Source organism: Falco punctatus (assembly GCF_963210335.1).
Source record: "Falco punctatus genome assembly, chromosome: 3".
In the NCBI taxonomy this organism is placed as follows: domain Eukaryota; kingdom Metazoa; phylum Chordata; class Aves; order Falconiformes; family Falconidae; genus Falco; species Falco punctatus.
Genome location: NC_137582.1, coordinates 108,140,996 through 108,166,345, shown reverse-complemented (window position 1 = coordinate 108,166,345; position 25,350 = coordinate 108,140,996). Strand labels below are relative to the sequence as shown.

Genomic DNA, 25,350 nt, shown 5'->3' with positions numbered 1-25,350 from the left:
AGGGGACAACACCCAGTAACTGCACCCTGCCTGATGGATGACTCACACCAAAAAGCAACCACCCACCTTGGTTTTCAAAGAGTTTCCTTCTCCTTTGCCACAGAGACACAAGCAGCCAGGCCTCTGTGTGCAAATCACCCCAGCCCCACTTGCTCCACACGCATCAGCTGGGGACCGGGACCATTGTCTCCATACTGGGCTCAAACCAATTTGCTGCAGCTTGTCAGTTTTGCTGCACGTTACTGGGGCTGCCGGCTAGTGCCCAAAAATATCTTCTGTTCTTGTGACAAACGGGAGATAGAATGGGCTGGTGCAGACATCTCTTGTTTAAGCTGCCACGTTTCACATCACATCTCTAATGAGTGTAGGGCAGGCTGGGGAGCAGCTAATGAGCGTGACTGGTTGGTTTCACATATTCCCTGAGGAATGACTCACACTGTATACATTGTCCTTTTCCCTGCTGTGAACGTGAGAAGCTGCATTGTGTGACACCACCTGAAATGGACATTGAAGGGAAGAATGTGGACTTACAGATGCCTTACTCTAGGCTTACTCCAGGCTCACTAAGGGAAACCAACAGTCTATTGTCAGTCTTAAAACGCCAAGGAGGGCCACTACAGTGATAGGCAAGGCAAGTGATGGAAAGGGCTCTCCTGCTTTGAATAGACATGGTATCAGGTCTCTACGAGGCTAAGGAAATGATGAAAATGCCGTTGCCTTACACTATGCGTTCCCTGACTTACTCCTATAGAAGTATTCCCTCTGTCCTCAGGCTGGCTTAGCTACATCCATTTTGAAGTCTCCTTGGCTTCTTACGGAGCTGTTTGTGCTGGTAGCAGAGGAGGGTGGAGGCACTGTGGGATACAGGTACCACCTATTGCTTGCAAAGTATAGTCAGGTCAGTCCGCTTCTCCCTGGAACCCGGACCTAGCGAGGTTCAGATGCTCGGCTGGGATTTAGGGAATTATACCTCAACTCCTGGCTGCACAACAACTTCATTTGTCAGCTTGGGGAAGTGAAAAGAGTGTGTTCACGCTGCCTAGGTTTGGTATGTTGTTTAGGCAGCTGCTATTCCCGAGTTCTGAGAGACAGACTCATCCACCAAAGGGTCTGGAGAAGTCTAATTGAAATATAAATGCCTGTCCTTATCCATCAGTTATAGGAAAGAGAAGGAACGCCCCAGCTTTGATATCTAAGTTCTCAGGCAATGTGAATATCCTTCTTTAGTATTTCCATATAATCTCCTCTACTGGCTCCATGGCATTGTTTTCATAAGGACTGGAAGGAGATCAGGTGCCTTAAATAGATCAGCTGCGAGTGATCCTCCACAACAGGAGCCTTGGGAAGGGCCTTCAACTCCTCCATCCTCTCAAGGTTCAGTGGCTTTGGAAATCGCGTGGCCCGGGGGGCCGATTACCCTGACAGTGATGGGTGATAGGCACTCACTGAAGCTTAGCTCAGCCGTGCAGGTAAGAGGCTGGTTTCACCTGTGGAGTTGGGAAGGAATACATAATTCAGCCATGCACAAGCTGCTTGTGCTCACACACACACACAGAGAAATCAGTGGCTAATATCAAGGGCGTCAAAACAATCAAAGAAATGTCTGATTACTGCTCTGCCATGTGTAAAAATGAGCGTGTGGGTCTATCGCTCTTTAAATAAAGTGGATCCACAGAATTAGATTACACTCTTCTCTAAAGCTGGTGGGAAAAGCTCATCTTTGTGCAGAGATCAGATGTGGCGACAAGCCAGCAGTAAGGCTGCCCTGTACACCGATACCTGTGTTTTTCTCATTTCTTCCAAATAAAGCACCCTTCCAGAAATCTCTCTGTCTCACGAACACTGACACTCTCCTTTTCCAAGTGGTTTCATCAGTTACCTTCCTTCCTATGTGCACTACATTAATTTCAGAACAATTCTCTTTGTGCATTACAAACAGCATTTTGTTGGGTTTGGAGAATTATTTAAAAAAATAAAAAAAATAAATCCATCAGCCATAAAACTGCTTACTTGACCTCTTTGTGCTTGTAATTTATTCAGCCCTCGCTGTCAGCACATAGGAGCGCTGGAATTTTGCGCGGGTGAGTGAAGCCTGCAGCGGCAGCGCTGGGACTGGCAGCCCCTGGGCTCGTGCTGGCGTGGACACGCCGTTGGGTACCGCAGCACCGCGCAGCCTGCGCCACCCCTCCCATGGCACAGCAGGGCTGCGATCGGTACTGACATAATCCCAGCGTGGGTTTGCTGACCTGAGACGTTGGTGACACCCGTTAGGCACTTTGTGCTTGGTGCCGCACTCGCCATCAAACCCAATCGCAGGTTCTATGGCCCTTTATAAACACTTGCACTGCTATTTGCCTTCAATTTCTCAGGCATCCCTTGCTGTGTTCCTCCTCCAGTGCAGGTCCTGCCCCTAGAAGCCCCTCTTTCCTGAGTCATGCAGAGGATTCTTCTGCCAGCAGCTTTTGTGATGAGCAGCTGAACAAAAAGGATCCCACCAAAGTCAAGGGGAGGGTCGTCACTTCCAGGGCACAGCCAGGACGCCGCACACAGGCTTCTTGTCTCTTCTCTGGAATTCAGAGCAGTTCTCGAAGGGGAAGAAACAGTCTAACTACAGGAAGATGTTTTTCTCAGTAAATAAAATATATCCTGAAAATCCCCGCTGTTGTCTAGATACACAAGACACAGAACTAGCACATACAGAATTTTACATAATGCAAGGTTCTCCTAAAAAAAAAAAAAACCCAAAAGCTCTCGTTCTGCTTTTATAGACGGGGAAACCAGGACAAGGTCCAGTCACATGGTCCAAGGTCACACCGAGCTGGTGACAGGTTCCCCGGGGCTCGCAAGGTCCCATCCCGCTAGTGAGGCGTTTTTCCTGAGTAGATATCCACGTTGCAAGACATAGCAAGGTACATATGAGAGAAACACTGCCCAGGGCTCCTTGCCTCACCGGAGACAGCAAACAGCAGCCAGGTCCTGTGCATGCGGGTTCTCTTCCACCAGCTGATGCTGGATCCAAATCTGGCCAGCCCCAGTCATGTCTTCTCCCCTCAACTCTCATTCTGTCCTTCCCAGCTCTTCCCAAGGTGTTTGCTACATCTTTTAACCAAGTTCCATGTACTAGAAGCTGACCTCCAGGCCTACTTTTGTCAAACTCTTTGAGTCCACTCCAGATTTCAGCACGCTGTTACGCACAATCTAAGGCAGCAAATTTTTATGTTGTTCAGCTCAACTCGAGTTGGCTACACCAGAAGCAGAACTGCCTGGCTTAGTAATTTCTCCCCCACATTTAAAGACAGTAAAAACAAGGGTTGTCTGGCAACATTTCCAGAGGATTTACCTGGCAGGACACTGGAGAAAACGTTCCTTTTGTTTTGCATAGAGCAATATTTTTACATAATTGCTACTTGCAGTTTCCATATTTGAGTGAGCTCCATCATTCAGCTCCTCTCTGGCTTAGGTCCATCATCGTGCAGGACACGCTGCAAGGCTGTTTTTATTTTTCTTGCTGGTCTCTGGCGCTTTTGCCACCCAAGAACATATCAGAATATTTATAGTGTTTGTGGAACTATAAATCATTATTAGAGCGATAGTCTGTGAGCAAAACAAAGTTTAAAAATAGGCACTCCCTCTAACTAAACAGGTTTGAATCGCCAATCCAGAGCCTCCAGGTCAGCAGGATTCAGTCCAAGCAGGCTCCAGGATGTCAAACATGGGAAGAGTAGTCGCCCTTCACAGAGGTGCACAAAATACTCTGCCGTAAACCAAAGCCACCATCCGTTTTGGCACTGCAGACCTGGCCGTGCCAGATCTTAAAGCTGGCTTCAGCTTCTGGTAGACTGAGAGGCACACGCAGCCAGCTCGGCACGAAGGCGGGCGGTTTCTGACCGAGGTGGAACCTCTCTCCCCTTTTACACCACACGTTTTCCCAGCACCCAGCTTGGCGTGGAGGCAGCGTCACTGAAGCTCATGGTACATCCCAGTTAAAATCTCCCTCCTTCCAAATGTCTAACAGGGAATTGAAACCAGGTTTACTCCTTTGATCTCAAAACCTGCAAGCTTTCTTGTTTACTCAATTATTCTTTCATTGCGTCAACTTACCAACATGGTGGGATCTTTCCCTCTCGGTCACCACCCGCCTGGCACACAGAGCTAGAAGTTCCATGTTTGAGGAAATAATTCTTCAGGCTTTCACCTGGAAAAGGAAAGCTTTGGTGACCAACCCTCTGGTGATACAGAGCAAATACAGATCTGAAGGTGCAACCTTCCACCTGCACGTTGGACTTACAGCTGTGGAGTCCATCGGTGAGGAAACTTTTAGCCAGGAAGCCTCGAGGGTTATTCCCCATGAAGGAAGGGGGACTAGGCTGCCTTGCTGGAGCAGGTAGAAGGCTTTTGCCAAGGAAGGAGAACCACAGCCTGGCCAAGACTGTAACACCTTCTAAGCCTGAGGTTTCAGTAAGCGCTGCCCCTCCAAAGGTTCCAGCCAGTGAGAACCTCGCTCCGGGCAGAAGGAAGCGCACGTGAACATCAGATACAGAGAGATCACAGAGGAGTTTGATGTTCTCACAAGCAAGCCCCGTGCTGCGGTTCTGAACACCTGAAGATGTTCAGAAAACACAAGTCATAATTCACCTAAAGAGCTGAGACTTGTATATGCATGCGTGTACACAAAACCATGGTGCTTTTAACATTTATTTTAGGTAAATCTCAGCTCTTCCGTTTACTCAGCCTAATAGACACAGGTTTTTGTGTTTTGCAATCTTTGTAACCATGAGAACTATAATTTTTTTTCTTAAAATGAACATTTAGATTCTCTCACAACCTCTCACTGAGTAGACTACAGGTTGGAAACAAACTCCAAATATTGTGTGGTCTGTGACAAAGCCACAAGCACTGGTAGCTGGGTGGAGCTAAAGAAAAAAGATTGGTCTCAGTAGTGTAAATATAGCGAAACTACTACACACAGGCTTCAGCTGGAGGAACTAGTCGGGTCAGAGGCTGTCCTATTTTCTGTCCGCAAGGACTTAAGAACGTGTCTGGATTTGAGGACAGGCCTGTACCATCCCTCCAGCTTCCTGAAACATGCACTAGGTCAAACACTGATGCCTAGAAAAGTGCAGTTGATCCTTCGGTGAATAGTGAAAATTATGTCTGAGCAGGATTACACGTCATTTATTCTATATTCAGCTCCACTTCCTAGGAAAATGAGTAAAAATTAAAGAACTAAAAGGTTCAGGAAGCAAGTTCTTTGCCAAAGAACTGTCGAGTTCCCCAAAAGCTCACGTGTGGGACTGACAGCAGGGTGATTTCTTAAGTCACAGTGAGGGTACAGACCGCCTCGTCCTATCATTTCACATGAACCACCACCGTTCAGCCAGATACCAGTGGGCTCCCACTGCTACCTCACCAGATGACCCTCAGGTGAAACAATTTTTTTAATAAGACCAAAAGCAGCCCTGCTCTTTTCAGCTCCTTAGGAAACATTGGGAAAAAAATCAACTGACAACCAGATGTACAGAAACAAAAAGGGGCTCCAAGAGGGCACTAAGCACAGGTGAGGAACAGCAGAATGACTTGACACGGTATTTAACATTTTCTCCAATTTCTTTTTCCCCAGGTTCTTTTACAGTGTTGGGCCCAATCACATCCACTTGACGCCCACCACAGGAACTGGGCTTACGAAAGATGAGGCGAACAAACGCAACCTGGTTCCAAGAAAAGGGAATCAGCTGTCAGCTTCTGAGTTGCTTGTAAGCGGCAGCACTTACTTCCCCGAGTTGTCTCAACAGTTCCCAGGGCCGGCTTGCATCAAAACCACCGCAGATGTTCATCCACTTCCAAACATTTTCACACCCCAGGAGCTGGCGCAGAGCCCATTTTCTCTTTTCCACGCATCAAGGTGCAAGTTTCTCATGAACCGCTGTTCTGTCATCTCCCCAAGATCACCCGTAGCTGCTACCTGTGCAGTTTGCTCCCTGTTGTACGGGTGAAGAGGACGAGTCATCACCGTTCATGCAATCCAGCTATCTGCCATCTACATTTTAAAGTGAGAGAAACGCACGTTCCATCCCACAGACTTCTGCAGCTTGCTGGATGTTATATTTGGTATCGCCTGGCCAGGTGCCTAAACTAACAGAATGCCCAAGATTCCCAGCTTCAAGGAAATCCAGATTTAATTCCAACGGTTTGTAAATTGACCACTGCAAAAAGCTTAAAGCGAAACTCTGCAACGACTGCTTTGGAATGCCGATCTGGTTATTTTCAGAGTGAAGTTTGACAGATAGCACTGTTCTCAGCACAGCACATGCTGGAGAACTACTTGCTTGTAAATCCCCCCCGAGTTACTGAATACACGCAGTAACGCTCTAATCTTGGACTTCCTAAGCAAAGTAGAACAGTCCTCGCCTGCCCTTGGGCTGCGTGCCGTACCACCCTCTGCACCTCTGACATCGACACCCACCCAGCCCCTGAACTTCAACCGTTCTTACGCTTCGTCGAGCTCCTCGCAGCACCTTCCCCCAAACCCACCTCGCTGCCAAGACATTCTGCGGAGCGGTCTGTGTTGGGCTTTTTGCCGGTAAAGACAGATTGTTCTCTCCTAGAACAGGATGTCTTTTAATCCTGTGATATAATCCCTTTTGTTTTGGAACCAAACCACTTTAATGCAAAAACATACACACTTTCTCCTTTGTTTTTTTTTTTTTCCCTCTCCAGATTTTAACAAATGTACTAAAAAGTGGATTATTATTTATTTAGCACTGTACTGCAGCACAGTAGTTTATAGAACACAGATGCTGATTTTTGTGCCAAGTGACACTACGTTCGTGTAGAAAAGTGTTCATAGCCTGGGTCTTACCTTAATCCTCGTCCATGCTACTTGCATTGGCGGAAGGTCACGTCTGTAGTTAGTAGACTTGAGACTTAACTAAGGTAATTCCTCTTTCCGGAGGAGGCAGCAGCTGTGAAACCTGCCTCCCCCTACGCTGCTCAGTTCACGAACTGGGCAAGAGGCAATTCTGGAAGCGTGCAGAGCAAAATGAAGTAATTAAACAGGGAAATGCTGACTACCTTTTAGAACTGGAATTAATAAACAGAGTTTTGAGGTCGACCTGCTCCAAGTAATATACATGTAGTAAGAATCAGAAAGACTTAAAATGGGAACTCTCTAGAGAACACTGTTACTTCAGGTTGTTCATATCTGAATAGATCAAAGTTGCTTTTCGTATCACACTGTGTCTGAGCTCCTTTAAGTACTACTCAATTATCTAGCATACCAAGTATGAAATAATTAGTTTCCACCTCTGTGCAAGTCAAGCGAAGGCAGATAGTTTGCAGATTCAGGACCAGATTAACTTACATTCCAAAGCAGGACTCTGCCAAAGCTCCGAGGAGCTTTCCTTGTACACGCTGCCTATCTCAATTAGTTGTCTTTTCTCAGCTGAGATGTAATCAGAACTATGGTAAAGGACTACACACATACTACTTACTGCAAGGTGACCAGGAAATAACTAGTCTTCTCTCTGCACAGCAAACAGGGTCACCCAACAAAACCATCCAGCAGTGATGCATTTAGAACAAGTAACCGTGTTGTGTAAAGTAGTAATTCCTGTTATGGAATAAAATGCCAGTGGTTGCTGCAGAGGTCAAAAGCATGACTTAGTTCAAACAAGGATTAGTCAAGTTCACAACCAGGTCCACTGCTGATTACGCAGAATAATCCTACCCAACCTCCAGCTCAGGAAATCGGTAGACTAGAGGCTGGCTAAAAGGAAGGTGGACTGCAAATCCTTTCAGCTGCTTTACCTCTACACTCCACATTAAGAAAATTGCCATCAGATTGGGCTGAATTTAAAAAAAGCATTAGAAGACTCAGTCACACTGAGGTATCTACAAGATTGAGCAGAAAAAACCTCATGAATCTTATTTCCCCTGCAGGGGCCAGAGTAAGTTTAACAAGCAGGCAGTGGTTCTAGTAAGATCTACTCGCAGAGCTTGAAAGGCTCAAGTAACAGCACCCTACTCCACACAGCACACCAGTCTACTCCTCCAGGATGGGCCCAGCATGGCACCTACTATAGCTGTGTTCAGGGAGTAACAACTTAGGCTAGCCTTAAATCTACTACAATTTGATGAATCTTCAGCACCAAATTTCTTTCCTTATGAGTAGGCACAGTGGTGTAGCTCATAAGAAACTACTATCAAGTAAATGTAATAGAAAATCAAATACTTTAATGAAATTAGGGATCATGAGAGTAACAGCTCAGATATACCACTAGAACTGATACTACTGGGCTGTGGGGTTTTTGCTATTTTTTTTAAATGCTCTGTTCTTCAACAAGCATGCAGATTGACAAACTACTAATTCTTCAGAGTGTCAAAGATCCTGAGTAAAGAATTTCAAACCACTTTAAATGTATATATAGGAAACGTCTTATGAGCTGGTGGCCCGCACACAGCATTGCACAGATAAAAATATACTACTCTCAATACACAGAGCTAAATACTTTCACATTTATCAGAATTTTCTACACAAGTCTTTTGATAGAATTCAAGTTTTGAATTTTCTGTATATATCTTCCACCTGTATTAAACAAATGCTTATTTACATTGTGGATAAAGTGTAAAGGCTAGTAAGGCCATATTCCCATACTGTAACACTGCAAAACATATATACACATATATAACCTAATATAGGCAACAGTTCTAAAATAGTCACCTTAACATTTGTACAACATAACTGAGTCAGTATGAAAAGACAGCTTTGTTAGCACCAAGCCACTCCAATGGTTTTTATGAACTGTCTGGAGCCTTCTAGTTCCACAGGGAAGGACTGCTCAGCCCACCATTCCAACTACTGAGCAATGGAGGTCCTGCTTGCAGAACTGGAAGTCCCAAACAACACTCCACTGCACTACAGTATGGAAATTGCTAAAGAGCAGGCGTAGGAGCATCCAGCGAGAAGTTCTGCACTGTTATTAGGTGACACTCCAGCAGAACAGTCACCAAGACATTTATCAGATTAAGCCTTTCACATCATCCCATCCTGTTAGTGTCTCTCCTTTGGATTCACGACAGCAAGTACAGAATTGCCAGCAGAATGGACATTACTCAAGCTAGGTGGTTTACAAGCCAGGTTAACCCTATACTGCAAAGTTCAAACAGAGAAGAGCTCCACTGCTTAAATTCCAAAGGAAAGAACTTTTTGCTTTATTTATCGCCTATGCCTACTGTGGCCAGGATGGTCTCGGTCATAGCGATGACTTGCCCGCTCATAGGAGCGTGAACGCTCATGCCTGTGATTTCGGTAGTAGTGACTCTTCTTCTTGTACTTCCCTGAATGGTCAGAGCGCTCCCGGGATCGGCTCCTGGAACGCGATGAACTCCTGCTGCGTGACTTCCGTGGCTTGTGCGTTGAGTATTTGTAGTCTTTTGACTTCTTGTAACTTCTCACCTTGGAGCCTTTGTAGCTAGAGCTGTGGTTGAACTGTCTTGGGGGAGAGTCACTGCGGCTCCTGGAACGGCTGTGGGATTTGGAACCGCTTGATGTAGAGTAACTTTCACTTTTCCTAGGGAAAGAGAAAAGAACAGGAGAGAAAACATAGGATTTTCTTAATATTACACAGTATTACTCTGTGATACTACTAGCACCTAAAGGTAGTCCCAATACATATATACACACTTCAAGTACCATACAGACAAATGCTTCTCACTTGCAGAGCCAAGCTGTGCAAGCACACTTTGAGAGCAGGCACTTAATTCTGTATTTTGTCGTTCAGAACCCCATGATTACTAATTTTGTGTCCTAGGCTTGACCACATCTGGTTACATTAGAAATACTGATTTTTAGAAACTCGTATCTGTTTGGCGTATAGCAGTCGTGTCTCAGTTTTAGGTTTTTTCCTTCACTATTCAGAAAACAAGCATGAATAGCTAAGAGTAACTGCCAGATTCAAAGTGCTACCAACAATGAGAGAAAAGGTAAACCTACTCCTGCTTCGCTTATGGTTATACTGTCACCAAAACACCCAAGTTTGGAGTTTATGTTCCTTTCTGTCTCTTTGATTTCCCCTTTATGGGTATGTATCGTTGGTTATATGCTGAACTTTAAAGTCAAAGGCAGTACAGAAAGCAGATTTTAAAGATGTTCAATTACATTCAGGTAATTACTAAAACGCAATTTTGAATTCAAAATTGAAGAATTTTCATCAGCAGATTTTAGCTTTGGTCTTTTCCCGCACAGACATTAACACAAAGCCATACTTTTGTCAGTCCCCACCCAAACCCAATGGGATGGACTGCTGAATAAGCTGCCAAACTTGCATTGACTGAAGGGCAAGAATCTCTTACTAGATACTCCCAATTGGATACAAAACAGAATCATTTTTTATTTTATGAATTAAGTTTTGTAGGAACAACACCAATGAGACTAAGGCTGGAGTGAAAGGTTAATCTACTGTGGAAAATGGTTTAACTACTCCAGTACAGTTTAGTAAAAAGGTAACTCCATAAAGGCTGTAGCCACAAACACCCAACTGTACATATAAAACTTTACATATAAAAACCCCAAACCAATACACAAACCCTGCTGCTCGGTGGGCCACGTGTCACCAATAAAACAGGCTGACAGTGGAAAATGTCACAGTATATTTACACTCTTTCAGCCTGTTTGGCACAGGTATGACAAGGTCAGAGACAGCAACTCCCTTGACCTGTGAGCCAAAATAGTACAACTCTCAGCCATAGTATTTCTGGAGTTTTAACTAGCAGCACATACTGCTTTGGTATTCCACAGCCCCCGCAGCTGAGAAACTACCAAAGCTCACCCTCTGGAACTGGGAGCTTTTTGCAGCATACCCTGCCTTTGTGACAGTACATACCTGTGCTTAGGGGATGCAGATCTGGATGGTGATCTTGAATAACTTTGATCTCTACTTCCACTTCGACTTCTGCTTTCTCTTCCTTTCTGAACGCTGCAAGAGAGAATAAACAGAACGTTACATTGCTTAAAGTAGTGCTGGGGAAAAAAAAAAAAATCTGCTTCCTCAATTTGAAAGCCTTACCCGTTTACTGGGCTATTTGAACTCATTCTTTTTGCTCCCTCTGTTTTCCTTTTAGCGTTCTTCATTGCCTGAACCGGTAGCGGTGAAGGTTTATTTCCTTTGACCTCTTTTGGAGACTCTAGAAAAACAAGCCTTTGTTACCTTATCTTGAAAGTATGAGTAGTGACTGAAAGGACTGAAGCCTCCCCTTGCCCCATTTCCCCATCTTTGTAACAATCAGTACTACGTGCAGTTTGCATGTATGTGCACACATGCATGCCCACACAGCCACCCACGTGACGCAGAACTGAAGAAGTTCACAGAAGGCAGAAGTTAACCTGAAACATTTCTGCCCAAACACTGAAGGAACGCCAAGGAGTTAACTGCAACAGTAACACATTGCTTTCAAAGCCACTTCAGGAAGGCAGAACAGCAACTTCTTTTTCCTGTCCATCGCTCAGTATCTTATTAAAGGTAAACTGAGGAGGAAGATGGTAATTGTTATCTCCTAGGCAGAATGTACGAGACCGGAAACTTTTGACCAAATATACAGGAAAATATTCCCTACCCATCACCCAAAAAATACTACTCCTGCCAGAGATCCTAATCATACCTGTGCTTCAGTATTGCTTTAGCATAACATGCCAGTTCCAAGTATTTGTTAGAGTTCGTTGCCAAAACTACATAATAGCAAGCCCCTGTACTACAGAAGTTTAAACCTTAATTTTAGACTTACTGGATTTTAGCCTTTTATTTGTTTCAAGAAATTACAAAGTTATGGTGCTATTCAAACTCTGACATTTGAATAGTTGTTAAAGCCAGCTTAAAAAAAATAAAAACCAAACCACACTGTTTATGCATCCCAAAGGGGTAAATACATATTTAAGATGAGAAAGTTATTAAAAACAAGTTATCCACTATTTACCATTTTTCGGGATAGGGGAAAATCCTGAAGTGTTATCCAAACTTGGGGCTCCCTCAGGTACTAGACCTTTAGCTTGTGCTTTTGCCTCTTCGATAGCTAATTTCTTCTTTTCTATTTTACTTTCCAGATCAGATAAATCAACCTGTGAACACAGGAGGACCACTTATGACAAAACTTTGTATCATCTTTCTGCTTACTCACTTCTGGGAGGGGGAAATAAATAAATAATTCTAAAGAGACACAGACACTAGAACTATCCTGTTCCACTTCATGTACCAGGCTTGCAGCTAGTTTCAAATGGGATAAGGTTTCCCAACTCGTGTCCTAAGCTGCAGCCTCTAATGAACGCTCACAATACGAAAAACTAGCAAACCTTTTTCCGAGTATAGAGCTGCAAAATTTTTAAGCAGATTTCTTGAATTTCTTCCTCTGTTGCTCCAAAGAGTAAAAACCAGTGTGGACGATTAGGAAGTGGAATCTGAAAGGGAAGGCAAGGCAAGGCATGCTCAGTTTTTTGCTTCTATTAAAACACCTAACAAATTTGAAATTAAAAGGAACTGCAGGCTCACCTCCAGCGTCCTAGCTGCGAGGTAAATACATGCACAGGCAATGCTTTCTGGCTGGAATCTTACAAAGACATCTGTTCTCAAGCTATCATTCATGTAGTTCCTGAAAGACAGGATATCAGGAAAGTTGCATGGCACTGCAAAGTTGCTTGTGTTCTTTGGTTTTTGTTTTTACTTCTACAAGGACTATTTCTTTCTGCATTCAGTGACTAGACCTCAACATTATACTCCTGTAAATCTAAAGAAAAGTTGAATGATTTTACAAAAAAAAAATATAAAAAAAATAAAAAATATCCCTCAATGGGAGGGATGTGTGACAGAAATTAAGTTTGACTGACTGACTGGCTGGCTGCTGAAAATTCAGTTGTGAAAAGAGAACCAATTTTAACTTCACTTTTCCTTCTGGATCTCTACTGGCCTGCTCTCATGCAACAGACAAAGTTATTTTCATCAAGACAACATACAATATAATCTGAAGTACTCAGATATAGATTTTTAGGTTCACATGTTTCTCTGCAATACGGCTGAACCCAGATGGTTTGCTGAAAGCTGCAGCTCCTGTAGTAGTCCTCCCATGAAAACGCAGTCCACTTCGGCACACGTCAGCCTCCACTGGAGATTTAAGGGGTCCCCTTTCCTTCAGAAGCGTTTTTTTCCATCCAAAAGAGAATTCTTTTTGATGCAAAAAGCAGCCATAGAAGAAATCAGGGTGTTTGCAAACATCAATTCAGAAGAATACTCAGTATTCAGGCAGATCTCCTCTTTGGCACATGAAATAAGGTTTCCAAATTGTCCCATTTCAGTAAGGTTGCTTAAAATGAATATTCACAGAATGAGAAAACTGTAAAATATTGCATATATTCCAGTCAGTACACTTAAGCATTATTCTTCTAAATCTTAAATACACAAAGTAAATTCCTCTGAATCTGTCAGCTGACGTGCTTAAAAAGATCTAGATTTTTGAGCACATATGCCAAGCAAAGTATCAGATGGGGAAAAGCTAAAACCAGACACAATAGAAAGTCCTCAAAAGAATACGCTTTCTGAAAATAGTAATTAACCATGTGGGTACCCAGTATACAAGGATTCACTAACCCCCAAGGCATCCAAACCAGAGCCCACAGTCCAAACACCTGTAACCAGTTTACACAGGACAGACAAAAGGAACTTGAACTCCAAAAGCATCAAACTCCCACCTGCCCCAGTTATCTTACATTCCTGTTCACACAAAGAGCAACTGCTACCCCAGAGAAGCAATGCTAAATAAACATCAGCTCATCTTTCTGGGAAAGAGGAACTTCAAAACCTACTTTTCTTGTCCCACAACAAAGAGAGCACAAACCTTTTGGCAAAAGAAGCAACAAAGAAAAGCGGTACGTCAAACATCTGGAAGTCATACAGCCTTTTTCTAATTTGCCAAATTGAATAACATGCCTGCTTCCAAGTTTGGTCTGCATATTTTCCCTGTGGGCTCAGAATCAGACACACGAGGAAATGAAACCTTGTTACAATATTTTAGGAAAAAAGTAATGTTGTAAAAACACACATTTCAAAAAAACAATTATACTGGATATCCACCAGTTTTCAGGTACTAGAAGCAACAAGCATCAGCACACAAATAATTTATTTTAACAAGTGAATTGCTTCTCAATTAGGCAAATTTCCTCCCTCCTCACCTAACCTTCTTTTCATTACAAGTAAAAAATTGGAAATGAGTAGTCACATCCGAGTACTTCATGCAATGGTACTGGGAAAGCTGGTAGCAGGAAGTTTCTCTAAGCACTACATTTGACTCTAAGCTTCACATATGTACTCAAATGTCTCCTCAAACTAGTTTACAAATAGACAGCAGATTTCAGGTTTTGTTGTGTTAATTCATCTCTTTTAAGACTTAAATCCCACCTTAATTTCTTTTATCATTTAAGAATACATTATTTTAACAGTTATAGAAGCATAACATTAAAAATCTTTCAGAACTGCAACAATCAGGTTATCAAATATACAGCAGTCAAAAGGCACAATGAAAATAAAAGTCAAAAAAGTGTAAGCACAAGAAGCAGTTGGCCAGTTACTATACTATCATGTATATACCACCTGTCTAGAGTCAGCCTTCTCTTTGGAGAGCCTGCTTTGGTTTGACTGAAGACGGCAGCTATCCCTGCACCATAGCGCTTGGGCAGCAGAGGAGAAGTCTTAGTCACTTACCCTCAGAGGCTACCCTTTGATTAAAAGAGTACAGAAAAGAAAAGTCAAAACTGGTTCTCTACACACAGGTCACAGTACCAGACAGTTCAGTCAGCAGAAATATGATCTTTGGATTCACTAACGGTTTTTAAACCACAGTATTCTTAAAAAGCATTCTTGTTTAAAGCATTCATCTATTCATTAAGTTTAAGACCTGGAATTTTACATAAGCTTCCCATCCCCAAGCAAATCTTTACTGTAAAGAGAGCAACAAGGCAGAGGACATTTCTCGGCAAACATGGAAACATTTGAGTTTATCCAGTCTTAGAAGCTGACATCTTGCATTGTCCATATAGGTAAAAGAAATTTATCTGTGCTGAGTTTTTGGTACACCTGTAATCAAGCTCAAGCCATGGGAAAAGCCACTTCCCAGCACTAGTAACAGAGTTTTTAACTATACATCATTTTCTCTGAAGGACAAAAAACCAAGAAAGTGCTATAACCCACTCAACATTTTCCTTTCAGCTGAAAAGTGAAAGCAGAGAGGAGGGAAGTGAGAAGTCAGGGTGGAAAGCTACCTTACCATTAAAACAGCACCTCTAACTTAAGAGGCCGATCAACATTTGGGTAGTAGTTTGGGCCACACCAAGAAACAGTGGAGCTGTCTGGTGTGGCCCACAATCATATCCGAGCAATGCTGCCCAGAGTGTCTCAAGTGACATATTTCTGCTACTGCCCCTGCTGGTCTCTTGTAACAAAGAAAATCAACTTACCATGAAGTCTGGACCAGGTGTTGGTTACGTTCACATTCTAATACCTGAAGGTACATAACGATTATCTGGAAGATACGGGTTATTGTGTTATTAACAAGAATCTTGAGAGCCACCTATTTATTTCAGAGGGAGATCCATGAGGCATCTGTTATTCTCTTCCAAGTTCTACAACACTCCACAGGAGAGCGTTTGCAACATCCCCAGCGTTTATTCACACTGCTTCTGCTCTCCAATGGAAAAGCTGGACACTCAACCAGATCTGACCTTCCTAGCTCTCCGTCTTCTGAGCTCAGGCATCATGCTATTCATCTAGATGTCTCGTCTTGTCTTCAACTGTTTTCAAACTATGTATGTTCTCCTATCAAACCCACGATTCCTTTTAGCTGTAAACTTGGGAGAAAATACCACTAGCTGCAATAAGCAGTAAGAAATGTATTTTTTTGCAGAGAACAGATCTAACACGTTGTGTGTTGCTGGTTTATTCAGGGCTGGGTTTTTCTCTTAGGTTTTAAAGGAAAACAAGGTTGCAGATAAAGACTATTCTAATAGAAAAAATTCATACCAATTAACAAACAAGTACAATTGTCCTCTGGGGGACTGGTAACATCAATGAATGACTGAATTTAAGTCAAGCAGGCTTAAAAAGACTTTAAGACAGCAGTAGTTTTTAGAGATCCCAAGTCCTGCTGTCACAGAAGTAGCAGGTTCTTCTTCCACACTTAGCTACTTATGGGATAACACTAACGGTACTAAAGCGCCAATTTAAAACATTTGCAGTAGTTGTGTCTTTCAAGTACCATTCCTAGTCTGGCACGTGATATTTGTATGTTGAGAACCATCTCATTTCTAGTCAAGTCCTTCACATCTGAGTGTACTTTTTAGAATATAAGCAGCACTGCTAACTAGCTCATCAGGATTTAATAACCTCAGCATGTATCCAACAAGGATTGATCATGACACGCAGTGTTTCTGGTAATAGGCTATCACAATCCTAGGTCTCCAAATTCCTTTCTGCTTAAGAAACTACATTTAGTTGACGTTTTCCAGCACCACAGCTACCTGCTTATATAATTTGACTTCAAGGAATACTTAGCATCTGCATCCACCTCCAGTCGTCTTTCAGCAGTGACACAAGACCAACTAGTAAGAATCTCTTAAATGAGAAAGAAGACATCGAGAACATAAGATGCTAGCTTTACCGAAATAACTAGCATTATCATATACAAACGATACAGCTTCCATGCATTTAGACAGCCTACTCAAAGCATTTACAGAGTATGAAATGCTTATTATAAAGTTAACTTATACAGTACAAACCTTATGAGGGTGCTTTACATGAACACAAAATCCCAACTCCTTTAACACTCTTCTTTCTGCCTTAATAATTTGATTCTTCAAGTTCACATATTCTTGATCCAATATTAGAGGCACAGGTTTTCTGCAAGACAATTTCAAATTCTGAAGACGATCTTAACCTCTGAGAGTACTCACATGCAGGCTGTGTTCGTGTAAATGTAAAGAGACATCACTATTTCTAACACCAAAAACGTTTACTTAATAAAATGGGTCAACTCACTTTTCTCCTTCATGAGATTTCTTCAAGATGTTCATTGATTTACAAAACAGGGAATGATCCTATCACTGGCCCATGAAGTTTAAAAACTTTAAACTACAACATCAATACCTCCAATTATTTCAAAGTCTAAACTTACTTTTTTTCCCGTAGATGTCTAAGGCGATGGAACACATTAATTACATCCCTTATGCGTCTTGGTGCTTCTTCAATTTTGGATGCCAGATGAACACAGGCCATTGACACATGCTGAAATACAAGTATTGCAAGATACTGATGTTTTGCTCAACTCAGGAACTGATCTCCTCCAACAGCTTAAGGAGGGATAACAAGAGAAAATGGTGGTAAAAGAAGGAAATACTAGAAATTTGTACAAAATCAGTACTACGTAGCTTTGTAAAAATCATACCGATCGAGAAGTAAAATCTAAAGGTTAGTTACTAACACTCTGATCACATCTAACGTGGCAAAACAGATCAAATAACATTTGTAACCATATGCATCTTTTAATGTTTTCTTACCTCCATGGAATGCTTCACAAAAGACTTGGTATAAAAAAAGCGTTGAAATAGCACCTGTCCTGTAGCCATGGCAACCTGAAAAGGAAGAAATCACAACAGGTATTAATAAAACAACTTCCAGTTCCAACGAGACATTACCTGGAATGACTTCAACAGATTTAAGACCCAGAAGACGAGCTAAGCTGTATTTAGGCACGGGAGTAAATTCAGTGGGATCTAAGGAAAACTAGCACCCCCTACCTCTGTAACAGATTAAGTTGCCCAAAATGTTATCAACACCACAAACACTGTAAGTAAAATCGTTAATTTCTTTTATCAAGTATGAAAACATGTGCCAAAGCATAGAAAAATAAATAAAATAGTAATAATATACCCCCTAAACGCTAGAATCCAGTAGAACTGGGAGGAATGGCAGTATACCAGAAAAACTTTATTTGTTCCGTGGTGGAAGGAGGAGGTGTTTCCTAATCGTATTATGATTTGCATATACTCGTAACACAATCTGAGCGGCCGAGGTTGGGTAGCTAGAGGATGCCTGTAAAGTTTTACGCTCAGGAGAGCAACGAGACTCGGGGGGAGTGGAGCTCGCCAGGAAACAAAGCCCTTCCGAGGTCACGGCAGCCCCCGCGAGCGCCAGAGGCCTTCCCCTCCCGCCGCCCCGGCGTTAGGAGGGCGCTGCGGTAGCGCTGGGGCGGCGCCGGAGGCTGTTGCATCACCCGCTGCCGCCCGGGCGGGGAAGGCCGCAGGCCCGGCGGCTTTCGCCTTCCACAGCCCGGCCAAAAGGGGCACTCCCCAGCCGCCCCCCCCACCTCTAGCCGCGGGATGGCGGCCTAGCCACCGAGTGCCGGCTCCGCCCGCCGCCGCGGCCTAGCCACCAAAGCTCGGCCCGGCCCCGCGCCCGCCCCGCCGCGGCCTTCTCCCCCGGCCAGCGGCGAGGCCTTCCCCGCCGTGCCGCGGCCCAGCCCTACCTGCGGGAGCCGGAGCAGGATGCCGGCCGCCTGGATGAGCTCGCAACCGGTGACGCGCAACTCGGTCTCGGTGTCGGGATCGAGCCCGCTGCTCATGGACGGGGTGAAGCGCAGCGTATGCTCGGGCAGCAGGCAGTTCTCCAGCGTGATCAACACCCCCGAGTACAGGCGGTCCCCTATCAGCACCGCCCCGGGGCCCGGCACCGGCGCACCGCCGCCCGCCGGGGCTGATCCCGCCGCCGTAGCGCCGGCGGCCTGAGGCCCCGCCGGCCCGCTGCCTGCCACCGCCACCACGGCCGCCGCGCTGCCCGACCCCGCCGCCATTTTGTGGTGGTGCCGCCGCCTCGCCTGCCTCCGCTCTCCTTCCCCGCCGGGCGGCGCCTCTGCCCACCGCCCCTCCGCTTCCGCTCCTCGCCTATTGGTGGGGCGCGGCGGAGCGGCGGCCGCCCGTTGGCCCGGCCCCTGTGACGTCTGACGCTAGCCACGGGCCGAACGCAGCGGCGCCACGCACCGCTTGGGAATTTGAACACGGCGAAGGGGGCGGGACTTCTGGCCCCCGCCACTGCCCTCCGCAGCGCCGCGGCCTGCGCACCCCCCCCCCGGGCAGGGTTTTCCCTTAAGTCACCGCTCAAAATTGTAGTGGCTACCAAAAAACATCTTTATTAAGTCCTTAACAGAAAGTGTGCCCGTTACGCCCGTCGTTAACACGGGAAGTCCTACAGGCCCGACGCAGCACCTCTAACTTCCACCCGCAGCTTCCAATTCTGGGCGTTCCAGTTAATACAGGGGGGAAAAACGGTCACCAAGGCGCAAGTGTCACACCTGCAGCCACCCGTCCTCCTTCTAGAACCATCCTTAGAGGATGTGCCCCACAGCGATGGCCTGGGCAGCAGCCTGTGAGTGAGGGCACCTTGCAATACCAGCTCTTGTCTTAACACTTGTCTCTCAGCATCAACAGTGGTGCACGATGCGTGAAAATATCCCCTCCGGTTCTTTGCCATCTCCCAGGGCGGCGAGGAAGCCTTCCTGTCTCCTCCTCTGGGCAAGGGCAGCTAGCGACTTGAACGTCTTCGGCTCATAAATAGCCAAATCAGCAATCATTTTCCTATTCAGCTCCACCTGGGACTAAACGCAAGAAAATTTGGTTGGTTAACCACTGTAATTTTTAGGAACAACACTGCAATGCTTAACAACTGCCTGAGGTCTTAAGGCAAATCCATCTTTTTTTTCTATCCTGTACAGTTTTGGAACTATTAGAGAACTGTCAGGCACGACCACTCAGCTATGGATGCCTCCTTAAGCCACCGCGTAAAATTTGTTTACTGACTTTCTCAAAGTCTTCCTGGTAGAAACCAAAAACTAAAGAAGAATCTCCTTATTTTGTGGAAGGACATGTGTTACCAGTTAATCCATGGCATTTGTTTCAGTTCTGAGACATATTCAAGTTCACTTGTTGTGCTAGAAGCTGCCTGATATCTTAAAATGTGCCCTGGATTAGAGAATCAAAGACTGCAGGATCAAATACCCTTAACACTAGATATTGCACGGTTAACTGTGTATTAGTATCTAAGAGGGAGGTATTACACAAAAGTTTGCTCATTTTGGATCTTTTAACAGAGAATCTTACAAGAATATATTACTCTGAGACATGAATCAAAGGGACAGGCATCTTGCAGGAAAAAAAGGAGAGAAAAAAAAAAAGGAGAGAGAAAATAAAAATAAAAATTAGTTGGCTTTGAGGTAGTGCTTGATTCTTTTTATTGAAGTATAAGAAGAGTAACCAGGAGAATGAGTGTATAAATTTCAGAAACTGTAACACTTTACAGGAAACATGTCAGAAAACCTAGAAAGTTATATATTTATTTGAAACCGATAAAATGTTTTGAAATATGCTATAAATTTGTATGTAGTTCCACTTCTAAGCAGCAGAAACGCTATCTTTTTATGATCAGAGCCAGGAGACACAAGTTTTAACTTTACAGTTCCACTATAAAAAATTAAAACCAATTCCCCAGCATGTTTAAGAACAAGGGACAATGGCACCAACTCCCTACACTTTCCCTGCTCACCAAAACACAAAGCTAGTTGTGAAAAGAGCAGAGATTTCTTAGGGTTGTTTTTGCTAATTCAAGCTTTGCATTTTAAAATTTCTTGAAGTAAAAGGAAAGGTAGCCGTTACTTAATGCCTGCAGTAGCAATAAGCATAAAAAGCATTTTACAAGCCTCATTCTTAAGATGCGCAGTAGAAGTTTTGGGGACAGAACAAGGTGTAGTAAAACAGCTTTCACCAGGATAAAAGGGGATTTTGCATATAAGGAAGAGAAACAGGTTTAGGGCAGAACTTACTTCCTGAAGTGAATGAAAGTCCTTTCATAAGCGGGAGGCCTTTCATCACTAGAACTAGGAAGCAGGACAGTGTTGGCAGAAGTTCAGTCAGACAGAAGGAGCTTTTCAGCCCCTCCACCACACCCTATGCTGCTACTGCCTGCTCAGGCCCCAGTTTGGAAGTCCCCACCGTTATGGCTCAAAGATTAGCAAGTGAAGGCTGCAGCTTCAATTCCTTGAGGTTGCATTTTTACACAGTAACCAGCAACCCTTTGGTATGTTTTGTCAGACTACATCTACTTGAAAGATTTCAGAGTTTAAGAAATTAATTTGCCTGGCACTTCAGAAGACCTCTGTCAATGACATTTTCTCTGATTTGTTGTTTCAAAGTAATTATTCTTCATGCATCGTCCTTACCTTAAGTAAATTGCTTATGAAAGATGGGTATTTCAAACCATGTTCAAGAGAAGCTGCTTCAATCCTAGTGATCCAGAGCTAAAAGTGTAAAAATTAACAACCTGAATAAAAAATACTTTAAAAGTAAACCTTTTGTCTTGCTGATCTGCTCACACTTGGTAAACGTAACATTTTCAGACCTGAAGTCTTCTCAGTGCAACGTATACATCTATGAACTTCAGAATGGGAGCTGTTTCAGACCACAGAGGGAGTATGTTTACTTTAAACTCGTATTTTTGACCCACTGGTAAAACACTTTGAGAGAACCCTCCCCCAGTAAGGACAGTTGCTATTTCAGTTCCACTTTTCTCCCATTTTCATGTTCACATCTAATGTTTTGCTCTTTACCGCTCTTAGAAATCTCTTCTTCTCTCTTCTGGCCTTTGTAGACTTTACAAAAGCTCTCCGAACGCTTCGTATAGCCAGGCTATAGCAGCGGTTCTTCCTGCCACGAAAATGCTGAAAAGAAAACAAGATGTTCTTGTTCAGTTGTCTTTAAGACTGTTTTACAAGTTAACCCTTCAGCAATACTAATATATGCTCATGTGTATTTCACAACAAGGATCATGAAATACCTCACAAACACCAGCTAAGCCTTCAGTTGGCATACAATGAAAATATTCTTGCCTCGCTTTATAGCATGGGAAACACATAAAGCTAAGGAATTGGAGCTGGCTGAAAAAATTTCAGACCAGCATGAAGGAGCCAAAAGCAGCCCCCATTTTAGGCTGCGGTTCTGGGGGGAAGGCAACCACAAAACCATTTTCAGTGCTTTCAGCCAGCCCCTAAACTCACACATTTATTCTCCTTCCTCAGCTGCCCCCTCAGTTTTGTCAGTGTGAATACAGGGATGGGACAGGAGCCTCCGATATGTCAAAAATATTGCAGCTGCCCAAACAGAAAGTGTAATCAAGGTTTACCGGTGGTAGCTGACAGTCATCTAACATGAAGCAGGAGGAAGCAGCCAGTGAAATAAGTAACTACTACAGGTACTGTGGGTACCTTAAGCACTACAACACCAAGATACCTGTCACTTACTACAGCATTTTCCATCAGACTACTACAGCAAATGTACTACCTCCCAGGACACCGACAGTCTGCCCTTGGAAAAGCTTTTTCCCAAGCCTAGGTACAACACTTTGGACTTCAATTAAATCACGTTTGGAAGCAATCCTTCTAAAACGCACCTGAAGAGCATGGTTAAAAGCAGTGGGGTTTTTTTACTGTTCCTTTGCCTAGTGAAAAAAACAACCCCAAAGAAACCACGAGACCCCACAACCGGGCGGTATTTACAGGGGGCTGCTCCTGTCAGGCCCGGGGTCCTCCTGCCGCAGCTCTTGTAGCCCCACACCACAGCTAGCCCGCGTTACTCGCCGCCTCCGGCGCAACCCGCACAGACCAACGGCCGCCCACTGAAAGTTCGACGCTGACGCAGACCCTCGACGTTTCTAGAAACAAGGCCGCTGCCGCCCCCTCCCCCCGCCGCCGCGAGCGGCCCTGCCGGCCCCTCAGTAGCACGCCGGGCCGGGGGAGGCCGGGCCGCCCGGGGCAGGGGGCAGCAGGCGGCCGGGACACTCACCCGCGCATACTTGAGCACCTCCTGCACCCTCCAGAAGCGGTCGGTGAGGCGGCTGCGGAGCCAGCGCGGCGCGCTCAGCAGCACCATGGCGGCCCCCGAGCCCGCCGCCCGCCTTCCGGGGCGGGAACATGGCGGCGCGGCCCTTCCGCCTCCCTCAGCGCCCCCTCCGCGCCGCTTCAGGGCCTGCCCCCCTCGGTGACAGGCCGTGCCGTGCTGTGCCTGCCCAAGGCTGGCGACAGTCCCCTCAAATCGCGATCAACGTGCTGCCTAGCGCAGGGCTGTGTGTCTGGCCGAGATTCGCCTCAGCAGCCGAGCAGGGCTGTGGGTCTGGAGGATTTAGTGGGTACTCGAGGATAACGTGCAGTAGTGTTTCTGTGGTGGTGCTTGATGGCTCCTGCTGATGACTGGAGAGTTTTGAATTTTATACATATAAAATATATATGTATATACACACACATATATATGTATACACACACAGAGGCCCTGAAAACGTTGTCTCCATTTTCTGTCTGTAGCACCGTGCCAAATGCTTTTTACAAAGAGATTAAATTATGGTTACTGCTGATCTTTTCTTGGATTTAACAAGATAATGCCTCTCCTACTCATCAAGCTCCTTTCACAACAGCTGTCAGCATTCCGTTCCGCAGTAAGAAGCTACAGATACGCTGCGTTCAGCTGTTTGTTGTTGCTCTTGGCTAAGCTTTTCTCCAGTCAAAGGTAACGACAGGTCCAGTCCATCTGATACCGGGAAATATTTACCTGTGTGCTTAACTGTAAATGTTGGAACTACGTATCCATGGTATTGGCGAACTGTACAACACCGTACTATGTAGTTTAGCTACTAGTAGAACATTGCATTGTATAGTTTATAACCATATAGTAGATAAGAACCTGTCTGAAACCAAGACATGAACGCAGAGTGCTGAAACAGGGCCAGGAGAAGTGAAGGTCATGAAAAGGACAAGAAGAAAAAGAGGAAGATGATGAGGAAGAGGATGAAGAAAAGATGAAGGTGTCCCAAAGGACCAGCAGAAGACCCCCAACCCTCTAGGCCACACATGCGTAGTAAGAGTGCGGATATGATAAGTAGTTCATGGAACTGTAAGGAGTATGCCAGTAGTTTTTCAGAAATGTCATTAATACGTATAGATCAGCCATCTAAAGATAAATAGTGAACAAAGTCGGGATGTGTGTTGGGCCGAACTTATCCCCTGTGCATCCAGCACCAAAACTAAAGAATGCCCACTTTCTAATGCTCCAACCCGGGTATCGGACAGTTTTGGCTCTGGTTTTTTAGTATCACATCCGTAACTTGGCTGTGAGCTTCTGAGAGCTTTTAAAAGTAAACGCAACTGCAACAGACCAAATGATACTAGAAAAGAACTGTAGTCAAAGAAAGGCTGTTGTGATATTCCTGTTAAACTGCAGACATACTGATAGTCAGTGACCTGTCTCTGCAGTTGGAAACAGTTAGGTGATAACCTGCTATTAGTATGCAAAGACTGAACCTTTAATTCTTCAGGCACAGCAGGCAATCAGGTTTGCTTAGAAAAGCGCTTTCAGTGAAAACAGTGATCCATGTGTCCGTAGAGACAGGAGGAGGGAGCAGGTTTGCCATTTTGTGTTATCGTTTGTCTTGTGAGGTCATGGAGCTGTTTATGAAGCTCTGTGGGTGCTGGACCTCATTGGCAGCCACTGTTCAGCACCCGCCTCTGCGCTACTGGGCTGTATTGCTAGCAGTGCTCAAACTGGCAATGCTAAAGCAGTGGGAAAAGTTTTTGTATTGTTTTCAGTGAGTGGAAGGATTCCATACCGGGTAGCATGTCTTACAGCATCCTCTGTGTGCAAGAGACTCTGAGATGTAAAATGAAAATTTATGAACTGTAATAAACCACAAGATGGTGCTGTCATTATAGATGGTGGAAAAATTACTTCTTAGCAGCGAGGGTCTCTGCCATCAGAGGACTAATGAATTTGTCTGATCATCTGTAATCATTACCAGTTTCAGTATCTTGAAGCAATGATTCTCCTGTTAGAAATTGCTCCATAACTTGCACCATCATCAAGACATCTTTCCCACTTACAGGCAGGTACTTGTTAAAGATGTGGAAATTTCACAGAAACAGAGGCTTGGGGGATCTTTCTTACTATCACTGGGGTTTGACACGAACTTCACTTGGTTATTAAAAGAATCATTAAAATGTGGGGATTTTTTTTCCAAAGGAAGATATGATTAAAGAACATACTTTTCATACCTGCCACACATTAAAATGTGTTTTCATTATAGCAAAAGATCTTCAGAAAGTGTTGCTGGATTTAGCAAAGCCTTTTAGAAGTTATGGCACTTTTATGACTACTTTAGCAGCTTTGTTTTTTACCACACCACCGTGCCCTCACCACAGATGTTAAAACCTCTTTGTATTTACAAGGGAATAACA

At 44.4% G+C, this 25,350-nt stretch overlaps 2 protein-coding genes across 6 annotated transcripts; both read right to left on the bottom strand.

The window, feature by feature from the left end:
- Positions 1-8,212: 8,212 nt before the first annotated feature.
- CCNL2 (cyclin L2) lies at positions 8,213-18,957 on the bottom strand. Of its 4 annotated transcripts, XM_080379696.1 has the most exons (11): positions 18,553-18,957; positions 17,585-17,659; positions 17,203-17,312; positions 16,808-16,928; positions 15,491-15,555; positions 12,537-12,636; positions 12,341-12,445; positions 11,968-12,109; positions 11,064-11,181; positions 10,881-10,973; positions 8,213-9,569 (listed from the first exon to the last, which is right to left on the bottom strand). In XM_080379696.1, the coding sequence occupies exons 1-11, from the start codon at positions 18,874-18,876 to the stop codon at positions 9,215-9,217; spliced, it is 1,608 nt and encodes a 535-aa protein (XP_080235822.1). In that variant the 5' UTR covers positions 18,877-18,957; the 3' UTR covers positions 8,213-9,214. The 4 variants fall into 4 exon arrangements, with proteins under 4 accessions (XP_080235822.1, XP_080235825.1, XP_080235823.1 ...); XM_080379699.1 differs by lacking the exons at positions 16,808-16,928; positions 17,203-17,312; positions 17,585-17,659; positions 18,553-18,957 and adding an exon at positions 12,998-14,752 and having other exon boundaries at positions 15,491-16,799; XM_080379697.1 differs by lacking the exons at positions 16,808-16,928; positions 17,203-17,312; positions 17,585-17,659; positions 18,553-18,957 and adding an exon at positions 13,876-14,752 and having other exon boundaries at positions 12,537-13,374; positions 15,491-16,799.
- Positions 18,958-19,186: 229 nt separating this feature from the next.
- MRPL20 (mitochondrial ribosomal protein L20) lies at positions 19,187-23,072 on the bottom strand. 2 transcript variants are annotated; one of them, XM_080379742.1, is made up of 4 exons: positions 22,913-23,072; positions 21,682-21,792; positions 21,295-21,372; positions 19,187-19,677 (listed from the first exon to the last, which is right to left on the bottom strand). In XM_080379742.1, the coding sequence occupies exons 1-4, from the start codon at positions 22,997-22,999 to the stop codon at positions 19,504-19,506; spliced, it is 450 nt and encodes a 149-aa protein (XP_080235868.1). In that variant the 5' UTR covers positions 23,000-23,072; the 3' UTR covers positions 19,187-19,503. The 2 variants fall into 2 exon arrangements, with proteins under 2 accessions (XP_080235868.1, XP_080235869.1); XM_080379743.1 differs by lacking the exon at positions 21,295-21,372.
- Between the last annotated feature and the right edge of the window lie 2,278 nt (positions 23,073-25,350).